General features: G+C 34.5%; 1 protein-coding gene across 3 annotated transcripts in view; it reads left to right on the top strand.

The window, feature by feature from the left end:
- Positions 1–19,123, top strand: part of JAKMIP1 (janus kinase and microtubule interacting protein 1) — a 154,757-nt gene that overhangs the window by 117,299 nt on the left and 18,335 nt on the right. For 2 of the 3 annotated variants that reach the window (XM_032186879.1, XM_032186880.1), the window contains exons 13-20: positions 1,912–1,974; positions 3,265–3,363; positions 6,394–6,495; positions 9,527–9,580; positions 10,009–10,074; positions 13,077–13,145; positions 16,388–16,465; positions 18,077–18,280. In XM_032186879.1, the coding sequence (XP_032042770.1) occupies positions 1,912–1,974; positions 3,265–3,363; positions 6,394–6,495; positions 9,527–9,580; positions 10,009–10,074; positions 13,077–13,145; positions 16,388–16,465; positions 18,077–18,280 (735 nt within the window). The remainder of the gene's footprint in view (positions 1–1,911; positions 1,975–3,264; positions 3,364–6,393; positions 6,496–9,526; positions 9,581–10,008; positions 10,075–13,076; positions 13,146–16,387; positions 16,466–18,076; positions 18,281–19,123) is intronic. The other variant, XM_032186881.1, reaches the window with a different exon arrangement.

Below are 19,123 nucleotides of genomic sequence, written 5' to 3'. Positions count from 1 at the left end.
AATCAGAATTCAGTTAGTTATTACTTTATAATAATAATAACTCTTAATAATAACACCTCGTAACCACATTTGCAACCTTGTATCTCTTGGTAATCTGAGATGACCAACAGGGATGTGACATCAGAAGGAGAAACACAATATTGTCCCTAGTGGGCTAGTTTGTACCCTAGCATTACCTTTTCACAGAAGTGGTCTCAGTGTCTTCCTGAGATCCTGAGAACCTATTTATTCAGTTTTCCTAACCTGATAGTATTTATATTCAACAAAATAAAAGGTGGTGATGATAAACTGACTTCTTTGTGCACTATGTGATTTTTTTCATTATTTTTTTTTCCATCATCTAGAAGGTAGTACTGATAATTTAGTAACACTTGCGAAATGTTCATTTGGGGAATCCATCCTTAAAATGTTTTCCAAAAATAAACAGTGAAATAAAAGATTCTAGTGCATTATCCCAGGAATTATTAGTATTATATTACAGCTGTAAGAAACAGAAACTGCAAATACCTTCACAATTTTCCTGAAGTCAAATTCAAACTAGAAAATTAAAATCATGTTGTTAAAAAATATTTTGAAACTTGACTCCTTCATTTCATTTATTTCAAAAATTCTTTCCAAATACATTTTTTCCAGTACTCATTTTAGTACATTTTTCTCAGCATAACATTTTTAACACCGTAACACTGAAGAACTTGTTTACTGCATGAAAATTAAAATGTGCTTGCCCATTCTTGTATGTAAGTGAGAAAAGGAGAAAAAAAGGAGAAAAAAACCTTTTTTTCCTTTTCAAAAATTTCATATTCATATTCATGAATATGAAACGTCTACAGAAAGTAGAAAAAGAAGGGTATTTGGAATAAATATTGTCTTGGAGAGTTTTTGTTGGATTTTTCAAATCTAGCTGAGGGGCTTGGCTAGCCAGATTTCCTTAATTTCTAGTGCAGCATCAATGTGCAAATACCTACATGTAGATGACAAAAAAGAAGTATCAGCCTTAATGCTGTAGTGAAGAGATTTAGATTTTAAATGAATTGTCCTTTTTAGCAAGAAAATAATTTGATTTAAGGATGCAATGTCATATAAGTTGTTGGACATTGTCTTATTAAACTAATTAGAGCACAATGAACTAGGTTGTATGTTTCTCTACAGAGAGAACAGAGTGAATTTGACTGTTAAAATCCATTAAATATGAATGTCCAACTTTGTTTTTGTAATTTGGGTCTTTATAAGGATATTTGATGAAACCTTCTGAATCCATGGAAAAACATAAAAGCAAAGAGGAGCTTAGGAGCAAATGATCAAATAGAAATACATTTTTTATTAGAAGACCATCATATATCACTGTCTTTCCTCCATACCTTGAATTCCTTGTCATAAATACTGTGTATTAGCTTGATCCTCACACTTTTTTTGGGAAGAACTGTTCAAGAACAATTGAAACTGTATGTCCCTGAAAGTTATTTTCCTTTTTCTTCCCTTTCTCCATTAGGATTTATGTTATCGAACACAAAATGGGGTGCTTTTGCAAGAAACTTCCCAACTCTTTGCAATGGAAAAATAAATAGCTGAATAAATTATTTATTTATTTGTTTATTTATTTATTTTAAATCACAAAATGTCATGTAACTGTCTCTACCCACTACTTCAATATGGAAACATTTTAAAGTAAATACTTGGCTGGAACAAATTAGGAGACAGGAGACAGCTTCAGGGAAAGAAATGAACTTTTATTTTCTCTGCAGTTTCAGTTGCTCTTTGTCCTTGAAATACTTATGATTCTTTGACGTGTGACCATTTTTATACTTGAATGTGCAACGGTGTCTGGAATCTTGTAATTAGTGTGTTTATTTGTCTTGTTTAACTATATGTATATATTAATATATATCTTTTTAATCCTCTTCTTCCTCATAGGATTCAAAATGGGTAGAAGAAAAGCAGCTACTAATCAGAACAAATCAGGAGTTGCTAGAGAAGGTATGTGTTCAGAGTCTGGGATTTTTTTCACAATTGCTGCCCTTTATCATAAAATGAATGGTAAAAGGAAATGAATGTACCAAATACTGGAACATCAACATGAAAATTGCACACTTTATTTTTCTCCAGAAACAGAAATTCTGATTAAAATACCATTATCAATATGCTTTTGTGTTCTTTGGGAATGGAAGCTGCTCTTTACTCTGGAATTACATTTTGTACAGGCCACTGATGTTTCTAGTTTCTGCCAAAACATAATCTAAAATATTCATGATAATGTGGAATGCTATATTTTACCAGTTACACAGGTATGACTATTGTCAGGACTGCTAAATTTTAAACCTCAACTAAAATTTCCTGCTCACTCCAGCCTTGGATTTTTACACACATTAAGTGTGTAAAAATTGTTACACACATTAAGTGTGTAAAAATTACTTTTTCCACACATTAAGTAATACTAGTTGATTTAAGTCTATTGTATCATTTCCTTTCTGAAGTATTCAGAGCTAAGCATCCTCATTGTCCTTCACTGATGCTGCAGGGAATGTTAGTTGGTACTCAGAATGTAGCAATTATTATTGTTATTAGCAGATCAATATTAATACAATTGAAACAAGATAAAGAAAAGTGCATGACTAAAAGCAGTTACAGCTGGACTTCATTTATTCAGACACTTACACAGGTATTCTAAATGCTATAGCACATTCCACCAGGTGCTACACTTCTGTTTAGTTTCATACAAATAAAAAGATCACCCAGTTAAGCTAGCCAGTAGACCAAAACTATTAAGTGGCATAACAAAGAGTCAGCTTTGAATTTCTGTTTTGTCATTGTTAGTGCCCTAAAGCAAAAGTCTGGAAAATTAAAAATTAGACATTAAAATACTCTCCATTATTGTGTTTCATATGCTGTAAAATGTAAATGTCTGGTTATGCAAAGACAAGAAGAACAGTCTGTGCATATGTTAATTGAATCCAGTTTTATTCACCTGATTTTAAAAGAAAGGTTATATTTTTAATTTGTTTAGATACAGTATTCATATCACTTTTCTTACTGGCTTCCACGTTTTTATTCTAAGAGATCATAGACTATTTTCTGCTGTCAGTTCTTAAAAATACTTTTCTGATGGTAAGTTCCTTCTTTATCTCCAAGACAAGGTCTAGTAGCTGCTGAGAAACTGAAAAAAAGAAAAAAAAAAACAAACACATTTTGTCTAAAGCCCTGATCCATAGCTTAGTATGATGTCTTTTCCATTGTTTACAGGGTGTTAATGATGTATTTGTCTCCTAGATTTACAGAATGGAACAAGAAGAACATCAGCTGAAGAATGAGATGCAAGATGCAAAAGACCAGAATGAGCTGTTAGAATTCAGAGTGCTAGAGCTTGAAGTAAGAGATTCTCTCTGTTGCAAACTCTCAAATGGAGCAGAAATTATGTTTGAACCCAAGCTGAAATTCCTGTAAAGATTACTGATGTCTGGTGCATGTTTAAGGGAAATCACTTAGGTATCTATTTTTTAAATGTTGTATCTTGGGATAATGAAATTGATGCCGCTGCCTTAATGTGTTTTGGAGAGAGTGCTCACTAATGTTTAAGAAGATGTAATATAGCTAATATATATTGCATATAGTTTGTTTTACATCTAATAAAATATTTTGTTTTGCAGTATTTTGCCTTTTTTATTTGTTTCATTTCCATAACTACTCCTTTCCTGCATGTAAAATCACTCAGTATGTATACTACAGCATTGGTTGGCATTGCTTCAATTAACACACCTTCTCACATCTTGCATGCAGTGAAATCTAAAGATCTGACACATCCATCACATCAATGTATAATTGCTTTTAACTACATTGATTTAAGATTGACAGCATTAATATGAAGTAAAATGATCTTAAAAGAACACATTTTGATAGCAGCTTTGAAATCATTTCTCTTACCTGAATCCATTTTCTGATTGGATAAAATGGTCATGGAATTGAAATAATTTTCATCACTCAGTTAAAAGAAGGAAAAAAAACCTCTGAGAATGTCAGTTAGTGGTGAAGTACACCACTTACACAGTGTGTATGTGGAAGTAGTATGTTGCCCCTAGCAAACTTCTTTAGCAAATTCTATACTTTGAGTTAATGAAATAACTGAATAATTTTTGTGAATAAAAATTTGAACATGTAGCCTGTGATCACAGTAGAAAGCAATGATTCTCATTGCCTCATAAATGGGGCCTGTGTGGAATTTAGTAAACTAGTTGGGTGTGATGCATTATCACACAGTCGTATTGCCTGATAACATATTGTTCAGTTTCAAAGATCATCAGCCTTCTTAACACCATTTAGAATAGACTCTCCAAGAAACCTGTCAAAGTCGCTCCTCCATAATTTTCATCCAGCACGTTTCACCAAAAATCTTGGCATGTATAACTTCTCTGATAAAGATGAAAATGTCATGTCATCCTGTTATATGGACATTCTGCATTTTGTCTTTGATATTTCTTAGTCTATTTTGTATCTTTTATTTTATATACCATACCTTTTAATGTCATAGCACATTATATTCTAAATTAAGGATTTAGATTATTGGAATTTCAGTAGGTATTCTGGAAGATAAAAGTGCTTTGTAATATATATTATTTGTATTCTGTTAAGCAACTGTAGAGTAAAATGCTGAACACTTTAGCATTAAATTGGCAGTTACCCTAGAATCTGTTCCCTAAAACGTGCTTCTAGAAGTAAAACAATCTAAAATATATATATATATACTTGTAAAAGGAAAAAGAAAAAAAAAAAAAAAAGTGCTTCAAAACATCCTTCATAAAAGTATTTTCCACATACAAGAATTACATGAAAAGTAGCTCAGTATAATGTGTCTAGTTTTGTTATCTGCCAAATCTTTGAAGACTTGTTTCACAGAATAACAATGAGAGTATTTTTGTGTGATTGCAATAAAAGATTTTTCTCCTTAGTAGGCAAGCACATAGACACAAATGTGATTGACATTGTTAATTCTTTAGTAAAATTGTAAATGCTTCTCATAATCAGAGCAGTATTTTTCTCAGAACAGTTAAATTATTTCAGATAAAAAATTGATTAGGGTAGAAAACTGAATCTTTTTTTATCATTTAATGCAAGCAAATCCATGTAAGTTTAGTGCAATAACAAGTGATTAATTAAAAAAAAAATCTATAATGATCACAGAAGAATTAAGCTTCTGGTTTTGTATTACAATAGCTATGTCACTTAAGTCTATTTCAAAATTAGGCTGTTAACAGGAAAATTATTTAAAATAGAGCCTTTGGGGGCGGGGGGGGAGGAAATATACAGAGCACAGAGATATTTCTCTCAACATTGTAATTTCAAATTAGGTTTAGACTAGTTAATGAACAAGAGTTGCCATGCTTTGTAATCTGCTTAAGTGAATGTATTCATCCCTTATTCCCACCATTACCAATTAAAGTGCCACATTTTATGGCTTAGGAAATCAGGCATGCATGGATGGATAGAAGAAGTAAAATATTTGCAGAAACTCTCTTTCATTGAAACTGAAGGTCTTGTTGTCGGTACCTCTCATTGTTGTATGGAGAAGAAATACGATTTTCTTCACTCATGTTCCCATGGCCATAGTGAGTTCAGAGTAAGATCCAGGGCCTTGGTTTCCAGGGTCTTCAGTACAGTCATTTTCACAACCATGTTAAAACTTCATTTAATAAGATGTCTTACTTATTGTTTTACTGTATTTTTGTCTTCCAAATAAATAATAGCAATGATATTTTGAAGCAACATATGAAAATCAAGTAGATGGTCTGGATGTTTTAGAAACACTATTAGTTTTAGACAAATAAAAATTTATAATTTTTTAGCTTTAGCACAAAGGCATATTTGTGCTAAAACCCAGCATCCTGGGTTGTACAGAGAATAGGTCTGGGGATTTCACATGCTTTAATACAAAAGTTAACTGAAGAATAAACAAGGAGTGGATACACACTTTTAATTTTATTGAGAAAATCTGTGATAATATTTGTTGATTTTTTTTTTCCTGCAGTTTATTCTTCCTAAGTAATCATTTGTTCAATGAAAGAAAGCAATAGTGAAATGAGGTTACAACTGACATTAGTTATTGCAAAGTTTTTTCAGTTCCAGTCAATTATTTGGGCAACATGCAAAGTTTTCTGGCTCTGGAGTGTGCCTGTTAACTTTGCAGAAACTGTGCATGGAATTTGTTAGAATCTGAAATCTTTTTTTTTTTTTTCATAGCTATGTCCAACAGCCTACAAGTATAAAAGAAAGAAAGAAAGTAGGAGGAAATATTTGGAATATGAATAGGAATCTGTCTTTTTAATTTACAAGTCTATTTTGTAAAGGTGGGAAATAATTGTTTACATGTAATCACACATATTGTTTTTAAACGAAATCTTTCCTCAGGAGAGAGAACGAAGGTCACCAGCATTTAATCTTCATATAACCACCTTCCCTGAAAACAATGGAAGTGCGCTTCAACTGTTCTGTCAACATGAAGGAATAAAGGTATATGTGGGAAGTTAGGAACAGTTGGATGGCCAAAATGAAGAACACAATACGCAAATGAACGGTTTGCCATTTTTATCATCTCAGTGTAGGGAAGAAAATATGAAAAATACATATAGTAAGCAAATATATTTATAACTGGGAAAAGGATTTCATACAAATATGATTTGGTTGGAATCTGGTAGTCTGTCAGGAGTTCATTCATGAAAATTAAGGATAGCCAGTCAAGATAATTAGTGTACAGTCTAGGTAACTGCTGTAAAAACATTGCAGAGAAGAATGTGGGGTTTGATATGAGTCATTGTCAGGCTAGTTACAGTACTTTTGTCTTTCCTTCACAATAAATACTTACATCTAAGGTCAGAAATACCACATTCACATACCATTTTACAACCAATTTCATGAAGTCCGTAGACATTTTGTGTGTTGAATTAATATGCTTAGGTTATTTGCCTGGATCAGCGCCTTGAAGCATGAGGTGCCTGATCCAAAAGCTATTCAAACAGGTGAGACTATCATTTTAGATCAAGCACAAGACAAACATTAGGATCTCACTTGGTTAGCTTGTGTTACTAGAAAGAAAGGATTGTTCTTTCTACTTTTATACCCCTTTGAATAGGCTAACCATACAAACTGATTTGCATGCTGGTTCACCTAAGACTGAATTCAGGCTTGTCTTGATAGTAATGTTGTGTTAACAGGCCAGGCTGATTTCTCCATCAGTAACTTAGGTGGAATATCTCTGTGTTACAATCAATAGCACACACTAGTAATTTTTGCCTGTATTTGTAATTGTGTTTACAAGCTCCCTAACAGAAGACTGGTTTCTATTCAGTCCCTTAATAAGTGCAATACTTTCAGTAGTGGAAATCAACTGAAATTATAGGCTATATAGTCCCTCTCTCTTTTATGTATAGGCAAGACTGAGTAGTCTTAGGAAAAAAAAAAAAGAAAAGAAAAAAAAAAAAAGAAAAAAAAAAGGTTACACCTGATAGGTTTAAGGTAAAACCTACATGTTTGGTTGGTTAGTCATTTCCCAACACCACAGCAAGAGTCATCAATTAATGTATTGCCTTTCAAATAGACCTTCCATGGGATGCCAGATCTGCTTTTTAACTTATCTATTATTCTAACTTGCATATTCGTTGTAGCATGTACAGGTTCTGGAACTCATTTGTTTTTATGCATTGCCTTCTGTTGCAGAACATTTTATTTCCTAAATATAAATGGTAGGGTTTTGTTTGTTTGTTTGTTTTTGAAACCTCTTTTCAGTTTACTTGCCTGGAAGCAGGGACAGTCACCTGATATGGGCATACTGAAATTGCTTTCTTTTTGTGTTTTCAGTATCTTTCAAAATTGTTAGCCATTGGCAGAAAACTAGATATCACAATGAGTGATATTACAATTAATTAGAATGAGTATTTATAGGTTAAGAGGGCCTAGAACTAGCATATCCTTCTGAATTCCATTCCTCACCAGTGTAACTGATCAGCGAAAGAAGTTCTTACTCAACATTGTCACAGCTGATCAAAATCAACAGCTTTAATTTTAAATTGAAGTGTATTTTAAGCTCTGCACCATTCTTAAATTACTGATGTGCACTGTTTAGAAACTACTCTAGTAGTTTCTGCAGTATTGCTGAAGTGTTGGGGGAGAGAGGGGAGTGAGGAAGGGCACTTCCCAGGATAGACCAACTTGAAAACAACACATTATTCCTATTTTGGAGCCAGGATAGTCTAATTTGTATGGACTCTCTCCCACAACTGTGTCTGGTTTTCAAGAAATCTTTCAATTCATTATTAAGCCTTACTCTCTGGAGTCTGTTGGATATAGAATCATGAGCAGATCTGTTCTGATGTAGTTATGTAATTTGCAAGCATAGCTAATTTGGCTTTAAAGAAATTGAAAGATCAATCATCCTGACTCCCAAATAATGCAGTTGTGCAACACAGATGTAAACCAGCACTATGCACTGTAAGTAATGAAACTAATGAGCCAAGACACAGCCACTGTGAACTGCTGACCTCTACTAAGAAGTGCTGAATATGAGAAGTTGAGAGTACCCACATTATCGTGGCTGTCTTTTTTTGTGTGTAAATTAAGCATTTTGGACTAACATAAGCTGGTCTTTGCTCATGCTGTCAAGACTCACTACCTTCACAAACAGCATGGCCACATACAAGCTGTCAATGGGAATATCTTTGGTCCACATTAACTGGCGGGTCATACTCAGGATAGTTCTGGAGTGTGCTACTATTGGAGGTTAAACAGTTGCATGAACAGTTTCAACAAATGAAAGCATCGTCTGCAAATTTATTCCTATTATTTATTAATTTTTATTTATTTATTTATTTTTAATCAGTGGAGAGCTTTTCTTGATTGCAGCGCAGTGACTAGACACTTAATAGGGATGGGCTGGTTACTGCTCTTTGTGGATCTGGGGGGTTGATTGGCAAAGAAATGTGACTTTCTACTCACAAAAACTGTGAGCTAGTAATATTTGGAAGAACATGTTCAGCCCACTGTGCATATTCACTTCTGCCCCTCTGAGTCTGATATGGAACTCTTCTTTTGCTTAACAAAGGGGAAGAAAAACAAAACAAACAAACAAACAAACAAACAGAAAACACCTTCTTAACAATTATTTTGCTGTCCCTTTGACTTACATAGCCTGATGCGCTTCAAACTCCACTCCAAACAAACAGAAGAGAAAAAAAAAAAAAAAAAAAAGCCAAAAAAAAGCAGTCATTTAGGCCTGTTTATCAGTTTTGATTTTTCTTCTGCATCCATCAGCAGGATGATAAATGTGAAACAGTACAGTCTGACCTAATGCACAGACCTTGGGGTTGCTTGCTGTAATCAAGTGACAGTTGGCTTTGTTTCTGAAAGTACCAGTAACACGTTCATAATTGTGATGCAAAACTAACATTTAATTTATTTGCATTTCGTTTTTTTGCATGGGTACATAAAATGTAGCATGCAAAACTGTTTCTCAACTCCTTTATAAAAATGTGTTGAACATCTTTTTCAGGATGTGAATATATCAGAACTTATGAAGAAGCTAGATATTCTTGGAGATAATGGGGTAACAATTTTTTACTTTCTAACATACTTCTAGTTTTGTGGTTATTTTAAAGCACTTTTTTTCCCTCACAGCACTGGAATTTTTCTATCTAAAAAAAAAAGAAAAGAAAGAAATTTCAAAATCCTCAAATGGAAAACAGGTCTCACTAAATAATGAGCAATTGCAAAGTTATTACTGAGTGTCATACTGAATTCAAGCGGAAACTAAGTACTTTCAATATTTTCAATCATGGGACCCATTTTGGTCTCATTTATACAATACCAAATGTTATAGTTTCTTTACTTTGATACTTTGATTCTGAAATGTACAGAATTTATAACTGTAATTTAATTTAAAATTTATCACATGTTGAAGAATAGATTTCCAATCCAATTTAAAATGCATCTTTTTGTTTATTTTTTTTTTTGTTTCTTTGTTTTGTATTTTAGAATTTGAGAAATGAAGAACAGGTTGCAATAATCCAAGCTGGGACTGTACTTTCTCTCTGTGAAAAGGTGAATTCAGTATAGATTTTTGTCTGCCTAAAGACTGACCATGTCTGCTAAGATCTGATGTAACTTTGCCAGGGAAGCATGGCTTTTCTGTTAAATGCATCTGGACTAGAGCATGTTTTCATCCTTATATGGCTTTGTTGGGATTGTGATGTGTTGAGGTACAATCAAATATTCAGAATAAACCCAATTTAAAAATAAAAATTTCTTCTGGGGATGTTCCCTTAGAATAAGTTACTAAAATGTCACTAAACGAGAGCAACTTCATTTCAAGAAATGCCAGTACCCTCTTGGGACCAGGTGTGCTGTGAGGTTCTCTGTAAATCACACGACATATGGCTGAAAAATTTCTGAGTAGCCTGTGCTGCTTTCATCTGTAAATTAATGGGCATAGATAACAAAAAAGAACTTGAGCAAGACAGATAATTAGCCAGGTCACTCAATTCCACATGGCTAGCTCTTTAATTCTCCAATTACAGAGAGAATATAATCTGTATATGAATAATGATGTCATTTAGAACTAAGAAGCACTTGTCTTTTACTCTGAAGAAGCTTCACTCTTTTGTAGGCTGATAGTAAATCTTTCCTAGATTCACTTTTAAAATTCAGAAACAGAACTTTAAAAGTAAAAATTGAGCATTTTGTTTAACAAGTAATTATTGCTTTAATTGACATAATTTTGATAATCTATTTATCCAAATATCTTAATGTAGGTAATCTAAATATGGTAATTTGACAATCATTAGCTTAACTGAGCAATTGCTATAAGCAATAGAAAAAGGAGGAGGGGGGCTAAAAGCGCTATCCTTTTGATTGCCTTATCGCATGAAAAAGAGGAGCTGATGATCCTTTAATTTTCCTTTAAATTCAATAAATAAGGTGGAGGAACCCCAGTATGCAAGCCTAAGACATGGCCAGACTTTAGGGGTGAGATTAGGTTAATATTGTTCAAATAAATAAATGTCTGCATAAAAATTGCCAGTGGAATTAGTGAATTTGTTTAATTTGTGTCAGTGCAACGTACAACATACACTTTGTTATCTGTAAGTTATTTCCATTAGTAATAAAGTATTGGCAGCTTTGTCAATAGAAGTAATTCCTTAAATAAATAGAGCCATAAAAATAAAAATTAATCCTTATTTATTAATTTTTGAATGTGAAAGTTATAGTGTAATTTTTACCCAGGTAAAATTGTGGGGGTTTTATTTGTTTGGTTGATTGCTTTTGTTTCTTTGTTTTGTGCAATCATAGTTTGCCTTAATGGATTTTTATGGTGGTTTTATCATATAATCTGATGATCAGAAACTCACCACTCTATCAGAAAGATTAAATATTTCATTTTATCTTACATAGGCTAATAGACTGCACTTTAAGACTGAAAAGAAAATAGTTCATTTTATTTCTCTATATCAATTTTTTGCCATTTTAGTGAAGTCTCTCACAGTAAACTCATAAGCACAACCTGATAGCCAATTGAATGAAGAGGGTACTCTGAGAAACACAAAATCTTTTGTCTTTTTTCCTGATGAACATTTGAGGTAAAGGGTAATGAATGACATCAAATAACTAAGTTTCTTCATAAGAGGAGACACTATCCATATCCAAATTTAACCAAGACAAAGAATAAGAGAAAACAGTTTTATGTTGTCCTTGAGAAGAGAAACATATAACATATTTGCACAATATTGTATGTTTTACAGTACTCATTGAGAAGCTAAAACGAAAAATAAAAGACAAAATCTGATAAGTAAAACTAAATTATTGCTTTAACATCCGTTCTACTGAATGTGTAGACTTAATTTAGATTAAAACAACCCTACTACTGCCTCTTCTAGTAAAATGTAACTATCTCAGATGTCCTGCTATGTGAGGAACACACAACATTCCATGTACATTCCTATAGTTCCTTAATTACAAAGTACCGTATAGTAATCACAACTCATAATTAGATGTTTTGGTAAAGTAAGGGTGCTACCCTATGTAGTGTACAAGATGTGCCAGTCACATTCATGTATGCTAATTAATCACACTCAATGGTTATTTCTTTTTATCAATTCTATTAACTCCAAAAATTAGAACTTTAATTCTTCCAATTAATCCTTAAAAAAAGTCTTTATTGAGAATAACTGTGAGAGATGCTGAGGACTTCCAATTTCTATAGATTTAAAGGGTTCAGAATGCTCACTGTCTTGCAGTATCCTTTATCAGCAGTGGGGCTTTGTTTAGCAATATCTTCAGTCTGTCACCTTCAAAATGAAGAAAACAAAGATTATGATGAGAACAGAATCTCTGGGGGATATGATGTTCCTGCACACTTCTTTCAACTCTGTATGCAAAGCTAAATATACTAAATAGATAAAGCAAAATTCATTTTTTTTTTTTTTTATCCATTAGTCTCTTAAATAGTGGAAGGTCTAAATGCATGAATTCATGAATACACATTTTGCTATTCTTGAAATCAAAATCCCAAATTAAAAAACAAATTAAAACAACAACAAGTTGTGCAATGCTTATCAAAGAATTAAACTAAATAGGAGTAATCTAATATTAGTAAGCATTCATCATTGGCAAAGCTATGGTTGATCTTAATGGGAACTGGCCTACATCTGGAAAAGTGCAGAACTGGTGCCCTGAAATATTATTTTGCAAATCAAGCCAACAAGTATATCAAGTTGGAGAAAAAAAAAAAAAAAAAAGAAAAAAAGATTAATTTTGCATTGCTTACCCAAATCTATGTTGCATCTTGAAGTTTACAGGAGGAAAGAAACTTTAATAAGAAGATAGCCTCCACTTACTGTTTTTGATTATGTTTCTATAGTCCTCCATTCTGCCTGTTTCCACAACCTGCTTATTCAAGTGTAACTTCAAAGTGAATAGATAATAAGGGGGAAGCATATGCCTGGGAATGTTGGCAACAAACTTGCAAAATGTTCAGTGAAAATTTTTCACAAATTTTGTTTTTTCACTTTTTATTTTTTCCTCTTCATGCTACTATATTCATGTAGTGGTTAAAACAGATAGAGGGGACAGAAGCTGCACTGACACAGAAGATGTTAGACCTGGAGAATGAGAAGGTAAGTAAAGGTCACCAAAACCAGAATTCATTTAGCTAAAAAAAATCTTTTCAAGGGAAAGTGTATAAACTTCAGCACAGATTGACATGCTGCCTTTCTCTGCTTAACTGAGATTGCTTCATGGTGGAACTGGTAAGTACTATCCCAGTTTAATGCTTGTGTTTTTTGGAATGGGAGGGAAATGTCAAAGCCATATAGAGCAAAAATAGCAAAATATATACAAAATAGCATATGAAGGCATAACTTTACAAAGCATATTAACCAAAGAGTGTGAAATTGTCTTTGTGCTTTCTCTATGTATTAATTTGTCTGGCAAGAGCATCGTCTTTTTAAACTTTTTAATCATGCTTGAAGAATTGCTAAATCCTTTGGTCTCTGGTATTCAGTTTCTGGACAAGTTGTAAAGGCCTCTTCCTAATCCAGATTACCTTTCTTGCACCAAGGTCTTCCTGTTTAAAGGCAGAATGTTTTCTCAAAAACACTTCTGTTTTACATAAGAAACTCAGTGTTATACTCACCTTATTTTTCCATATGATGGACAAAGAGTTTTGAAAAGAATGCTTGGTTTTATTGGTTTACCATTCATGTTGTGCTTCTCATCTTCAAAAAGCTTTACAAACACAGGTTAATCCTCACCACACCTTTTCCAGGTAGATAAGTAATCAGCATTACATCCATTTTAGAGAATGGGAAACTGAGACAAAGAGGTTAAGTGATTTGCCCAGGGCCACTGAAGAATTGTGTATTTGGGCCATGCAAAAACTCAGACTGTGCTCAGACTGTGTTCTCAGTTGAGCGTAGCTGATTGTAATGCAATACAAATACAAACAAATGCTTGATTGTTTATAAATGATTGTTTATAAAAGGGATTGGTAAACAATAGTTTCTTTCTAACTTAGTTTGTTATCCTCCCAGTTATTATCTGTGATTTTTTTCAAGTATTACTCTGGATAGCCCTGTATTTGTTTAGAGCAGCAATCTGAAAGTCTTCATTGACAATGACTGTATCTCCTAAAACAGAATCGTGAGATGAGTTTAGAAGAAATATTCCACTATTCCACTTTGAGAAGGGTTGAGGTTTAGTTGTCCTTGAAGCCCATGTTAAGAATTTGAGATCTTGCTTGTTTTCTTGTAAGCCATTTGTAAGCATATGTAGACTAGGCCTTTTTTACTATGCATTTAAGAGTGCATGGTAGAACTGCATCTTCTACAACAGCCATGACATTGTTGCTGTAATCTGCCTAAGAAAACAATGCCACCTGGGTAGTCAAGGTGGGATTCAGCTGCATTAGCATAATATCTAATATATATTAGATTTCTTAGAGTTATGTACAAGAGGGGCTGGGAAGTATGTCCTGTAGGACCTGTTGGGGACCCTTCTTGACAGCTAAAGTAGCATTCCCTAGAATGGCTACAATAGCAGCAGACACTGGTCTGTAAGGGAATTCAAGCCTCAGGATCAAAGCCTGGCATAAACTTTAGTTCTAGTTTCAGTATTAATTGATAAGTAATTAAAAGAACACCATAAAAAAAAATAATAATAATAAAATACAAACACCTGAATAATAAAGATTATAATCCTTATACAGAAAACAGCAATTTAATTAGTCTTCCAATATTGGCTTTGTATGTTGCTGCTGTCACCAATTATGAATTGTTCTTAACAAGGGGCTGGCAGGTCATCTACAGGTACAAATGTATTTGTAGTCATTTTGTACTCACAGCCCCCCTCAAACATTAATTTGCTGATCAGAGTGCATTTATTTTAAAACAAGATGTTTTGACTGACAATTCATCATCAGTACTGTTCATGTTTAGTCAAATGCTACGTCAGTGCTACACCAACAATTAAAAGAAAAAACTTTGGGCTTGCACATGTATGTCTGAAGGTGAAATTTGGTCAAATAAATGAGTCGGGCTATCCTCAATATCTTTTTTTTTTTATTTTTTTTTTATTTTTTTTTTTTTATTGTCATGATAGCTAATACATTTTGGAAGCAACACCCTTCTGTTGTATTTGGAAATGGTTGTGGTACTAAAATAAATCAATAAGTAACCAGAGCAGCAACATTAGCTTTTTATAGTGCTAAAAAAAGCTACAAACAAGCATCATCAAAAAACATGCAAGACTCCTGTATATTTAAATTGGGATCTATTCTATGTGTTACATTGTATATGTATGTCTATAAGAAATGCAAGAGTTTGTTGAATAGAGAAAAATCAATGAAAAATACTAAATTCAATCAAAAGGCCTCTCTGCTTTAGGACTACTACTATTTTATTTTTTATTTTTGAGAATGAGGTGCCTTAAGAGAAAAGTTAATGAAACCAACTAATTAATTTATGATCTATTTATTTTCATCAAAACACTCTAGTGGCATGTTTTGTGAAACCACTGTCACCAGTCCCTTCTAGTTTGACTATTCATTCAGACATTCAATTATCCATAATTTTCCTGCAACATCATGCTTTTGGATATCAAGTTTCACTGAAATCCCACCCTGTTTTACAACTTCTCTGGTGTAAGGTGTTGCTTCTGTGAAACTTAGTGTGTTTGATTATAAAACAACAACAACAAAAAAAAGAATCCCTGTAAAACCTTGGTGTGTTGAAAACTTCTTCAGCCCTTTAGCTAAAGTCACTTAACCTCTCTGGCATCACTTTACCTATTTCAAATTGACCTTTAACAGTTGAGAACTGAATTTCTATGGCTTTGCCAACACATCAGGGATTGTTGCTGCAGGATACAGCTAGGGCATGCTCTGATTTCCTGTCTAAAAGGGGCTAGGCAACATGGATTATGTTTTGCCCCGTGAATTCCTGAGGGGTGTATATTGTATATTTTTAGAAAAACAGTAAAGTGACCTCACTGTTGTTACTCTCATCCCTCTCTTGGCATGCCTGGTGCAAATAATGACTCTTGGACCAAATGCATGCAACCTCACATTCACAAACTCTCCTTTGTGTGCAACTCTGGCAGGTCTAGACAGGTTTGTACACTGGTGAAGAGGTCTGCACTTTCTAGGTACACCTTGGTAGTACATGTATTTTGGTAGTACACATGTATTTTAAGTGCTCATATTGTAAATTTGATATTCTGAATATCATTATGATTAATGTGATCATTAGCTAAGCTTTTCTTTTGCTTTCAAGTGGAAAGCTCACATAAAAATGATGGCATTTATGACTGTTCGTGACTTAGGATAAAGAACAAACACTCCCTTGTTTTTATTATTGCTCAGGACCTGTTCAGTAAACAGAAGGGTTATTTAGAGGAAGAACTCGACTACAGGAAACAAGCCCTGGACCAGGCATACATGGTAGGAAAAGAACAGTCATTAAATTTTCTTGTTTGAACAGATTTGATAAAATACAATTGTTGTTGTTTATTTTTTTTTCTTTCTTTCTTTTAATTATAAATAGGGTTCTCTTTTAATTCACTTACTGTTCTGCCAGAGTAGGAAATCAATTACAACTTAAATGGGGAATTAGAAAATGGATGATATTATTTAGAAGTGTCATGGTTTTTATTTATTATTATTTTTTAATTCTAAAATGTGTGAACATCTCGTTAGTACATCTAGGATGGGAAGAGCTGGCTTATATGTGCATGAAATTATCCTGGTAAAATATACCAGAAATAACTTCAGAACTCCTCTGATACTGCTTTTCCCTAACCATTTGTAAATACTGCTGCTGCTAACCTATCCCAAGTTGGGAATGCTTATTCTTCCTATGTGATCCCTTCCTGTGCTGCCCTATCCAACTTTACTTTTCCTACTTTTCAAAGGGAAAGCTGCAACCTCACCTTCTCTCAGGCTAAGCACCATAAAATGAAGTCTCAGGAATTATTGAGGAATTGGCAAAACTGCACAGCACAATTCCTTAAGTGTTTGACTTGAGGAAACCAAAATATGATGACCTGAAGAATTGTTCATACATCACAAATATTTCTTGTGGGCAAAACATTTTCAAGAAGGAGCAAGGTCTAGTGCTCAGAGTAGATAACAGATGGAACCAAGCAGGCTCTATTTCTAGCACTGTGATCTTGGGCAAGCCATTTAACCTCTCTGCCGCTGTTTATGCATCACTAATATGGATAGAATTACCTACCTCACAAAGGTGTTACGAGGACTAAAGGGATGTTGTCAGATGCTTTTGATCTAAATGTCATTGTATGTTGTTTTGTAATAGGAACATACTAACCCCAGTAGCAAGAGAAATACTGCCATGATTCCTTTCTTTCTTTCCTATTGGGAATACGGTTCTCCATATGAATGTAAAGTTCTCCGGTGCTCTCTGCTTTGCAAACTACCAGAGTTTTGGTTAGGTATGAAAATCCAATTAGCAGTCTGACAAATGGCAAGAGACTGAAGAGGGATTAGTGTACCCTTAAGTGTTTTTTTCCTCATTGCTTTTGGCAGCTGGTAATAGAGTGAAGTAGATGTCAAACAATGGATAGCAGGACAGTAAGAACAAAAAGGAGAGAGGACAGTACTATTTTTGTTGTTCAGAGCTTTCCCTTTGTTTGCTGTGGCCTTGTTATTTTACAGAATGGTTTAGCAATTCAGTAGCAGTTGAAGGGAATCTTAGTTTGCATTGATCTTGTAACTTTCAGCATCAGGGGTTTCATTTTTTTTGCCAGGTATTGAATGCAGAACTACCATGAATCTTTCCTAAATGGAAGAAACTGATCATTTAGTGGAATAGAAAGCTTAGCCCAGGTGTAAATAGGTGCCGGATGGTTCTGTGCACTGCATATGCAATGCTGCTCACTGCTCACGGCTGCTGCTTTCTGTCCAGCTGTCTGTGTCTGTCCTCCCCTCCTGCCTATGGCTTTGCTCCCTAGCCTTCTCCTCTAGCTCTGGGAGGGTTGTTTGCTTGCTGGATTCAAATGGCAGCCTGTCTGTATGTGATTTGGGTTGCCTTAGAAAATCCAGGAGCTGGAAGCCACGCTGTATAATGCCCTGCAGCAGGATCCAGGAAGGCGGGCGAGCGAGTCACTGACTGAGGCCCAGAGGGAGGATTTGCGGGCGGCAGTGGAGAAGGTGCGGCGGCAGATCCTGAGGCAGAGCCGCGAGTTTGACAGCCAGATCTTGCACGAGCGAATGGAGCTGCTGCAGCAGGCACAGCAGGTAATCCCTGGTCTCTCTCCTCCCTCCTGTCATTGTTATCACTGTGGTTGCCACCACTGCACATACAGCAGCACCACCTCACCCTCACCTCGTCGAGTCATGCTTACTCTAGGCTTTGTACTGCTCCCATGTCAAGAAGATGAGCAATGTGAGGACCCTGTTGTCCTGGGCATGGTATGCACGCTAAATGGGTCACTGTCTTGCTACGAAGTTGTGTTGCACAATCTGCTTCTTGTGTGTGGAACTACAGACAGCCACAGGGCTCCACAAAGGGCTTGTTGTAGGTTTAAGACCTAAATTACAAGAAGCTTGAATGGAAGGATGGTTGTAAGACTGTAACACTATGAAAAGAGGAAAGGTAAAAGCAGTAGTTTAAGGGACTATTAACAAGCCTTCATGCCTTTAATTTAGTTTAGAAAAGCCTTGTCTCTCTAAACAACTTCCTTTGGGACAAATATTTACAACTTAGAATCAGGCAATTTCCCAGCTTCTGGAAGCACACTAATTACTGGAGAATTCTTTCATAGGATTAGTGTTTTTTCTGTGCAAGGATTCACGGAAAGAAGAGAACTGCATGTCTCGGGGTGTTAATTATTCCAGCAGGAATAATTTTTCCTGCATGGTTCCTCATTATAGTAACCTCGGGAAGATGCAGGCAGATGTCTTAGGTCTTGGAGCCTGCCCTCCAGTTGCTCTGGCTACTTTCAATGCAAATCTGGAATCACATATTTTAAATGCCAGAATCTGTAGTATGCAGATGTGTTCAGGATGCTGTTGCTGTCCCAAATGTTGGTAGGGGTAGGGACTGCTTTCACTTTAGTCCAGACCTCTCTTTATTCAGAT

This window comes from Aythya fuligula, chromosome 4 (assembly GCF_009819795.1).
Source record: "Aythya fuligula isolate bAytFul2 chromosome 4, bAytFul2.pri, whole genome shotgun sequence".
In the NCBI taxonomy this organism is placed as follows: domain Eukaryota; kingdom Metazoa; phylum Chordata; class Aves; order Anseriformes; family Anatidae; genus Aythya; species Aythya fuligula.
Note: the sequence above shows the minus strand (reverse complement) of the source record. Positions and strands in the feature narration are given on the sequence as shown.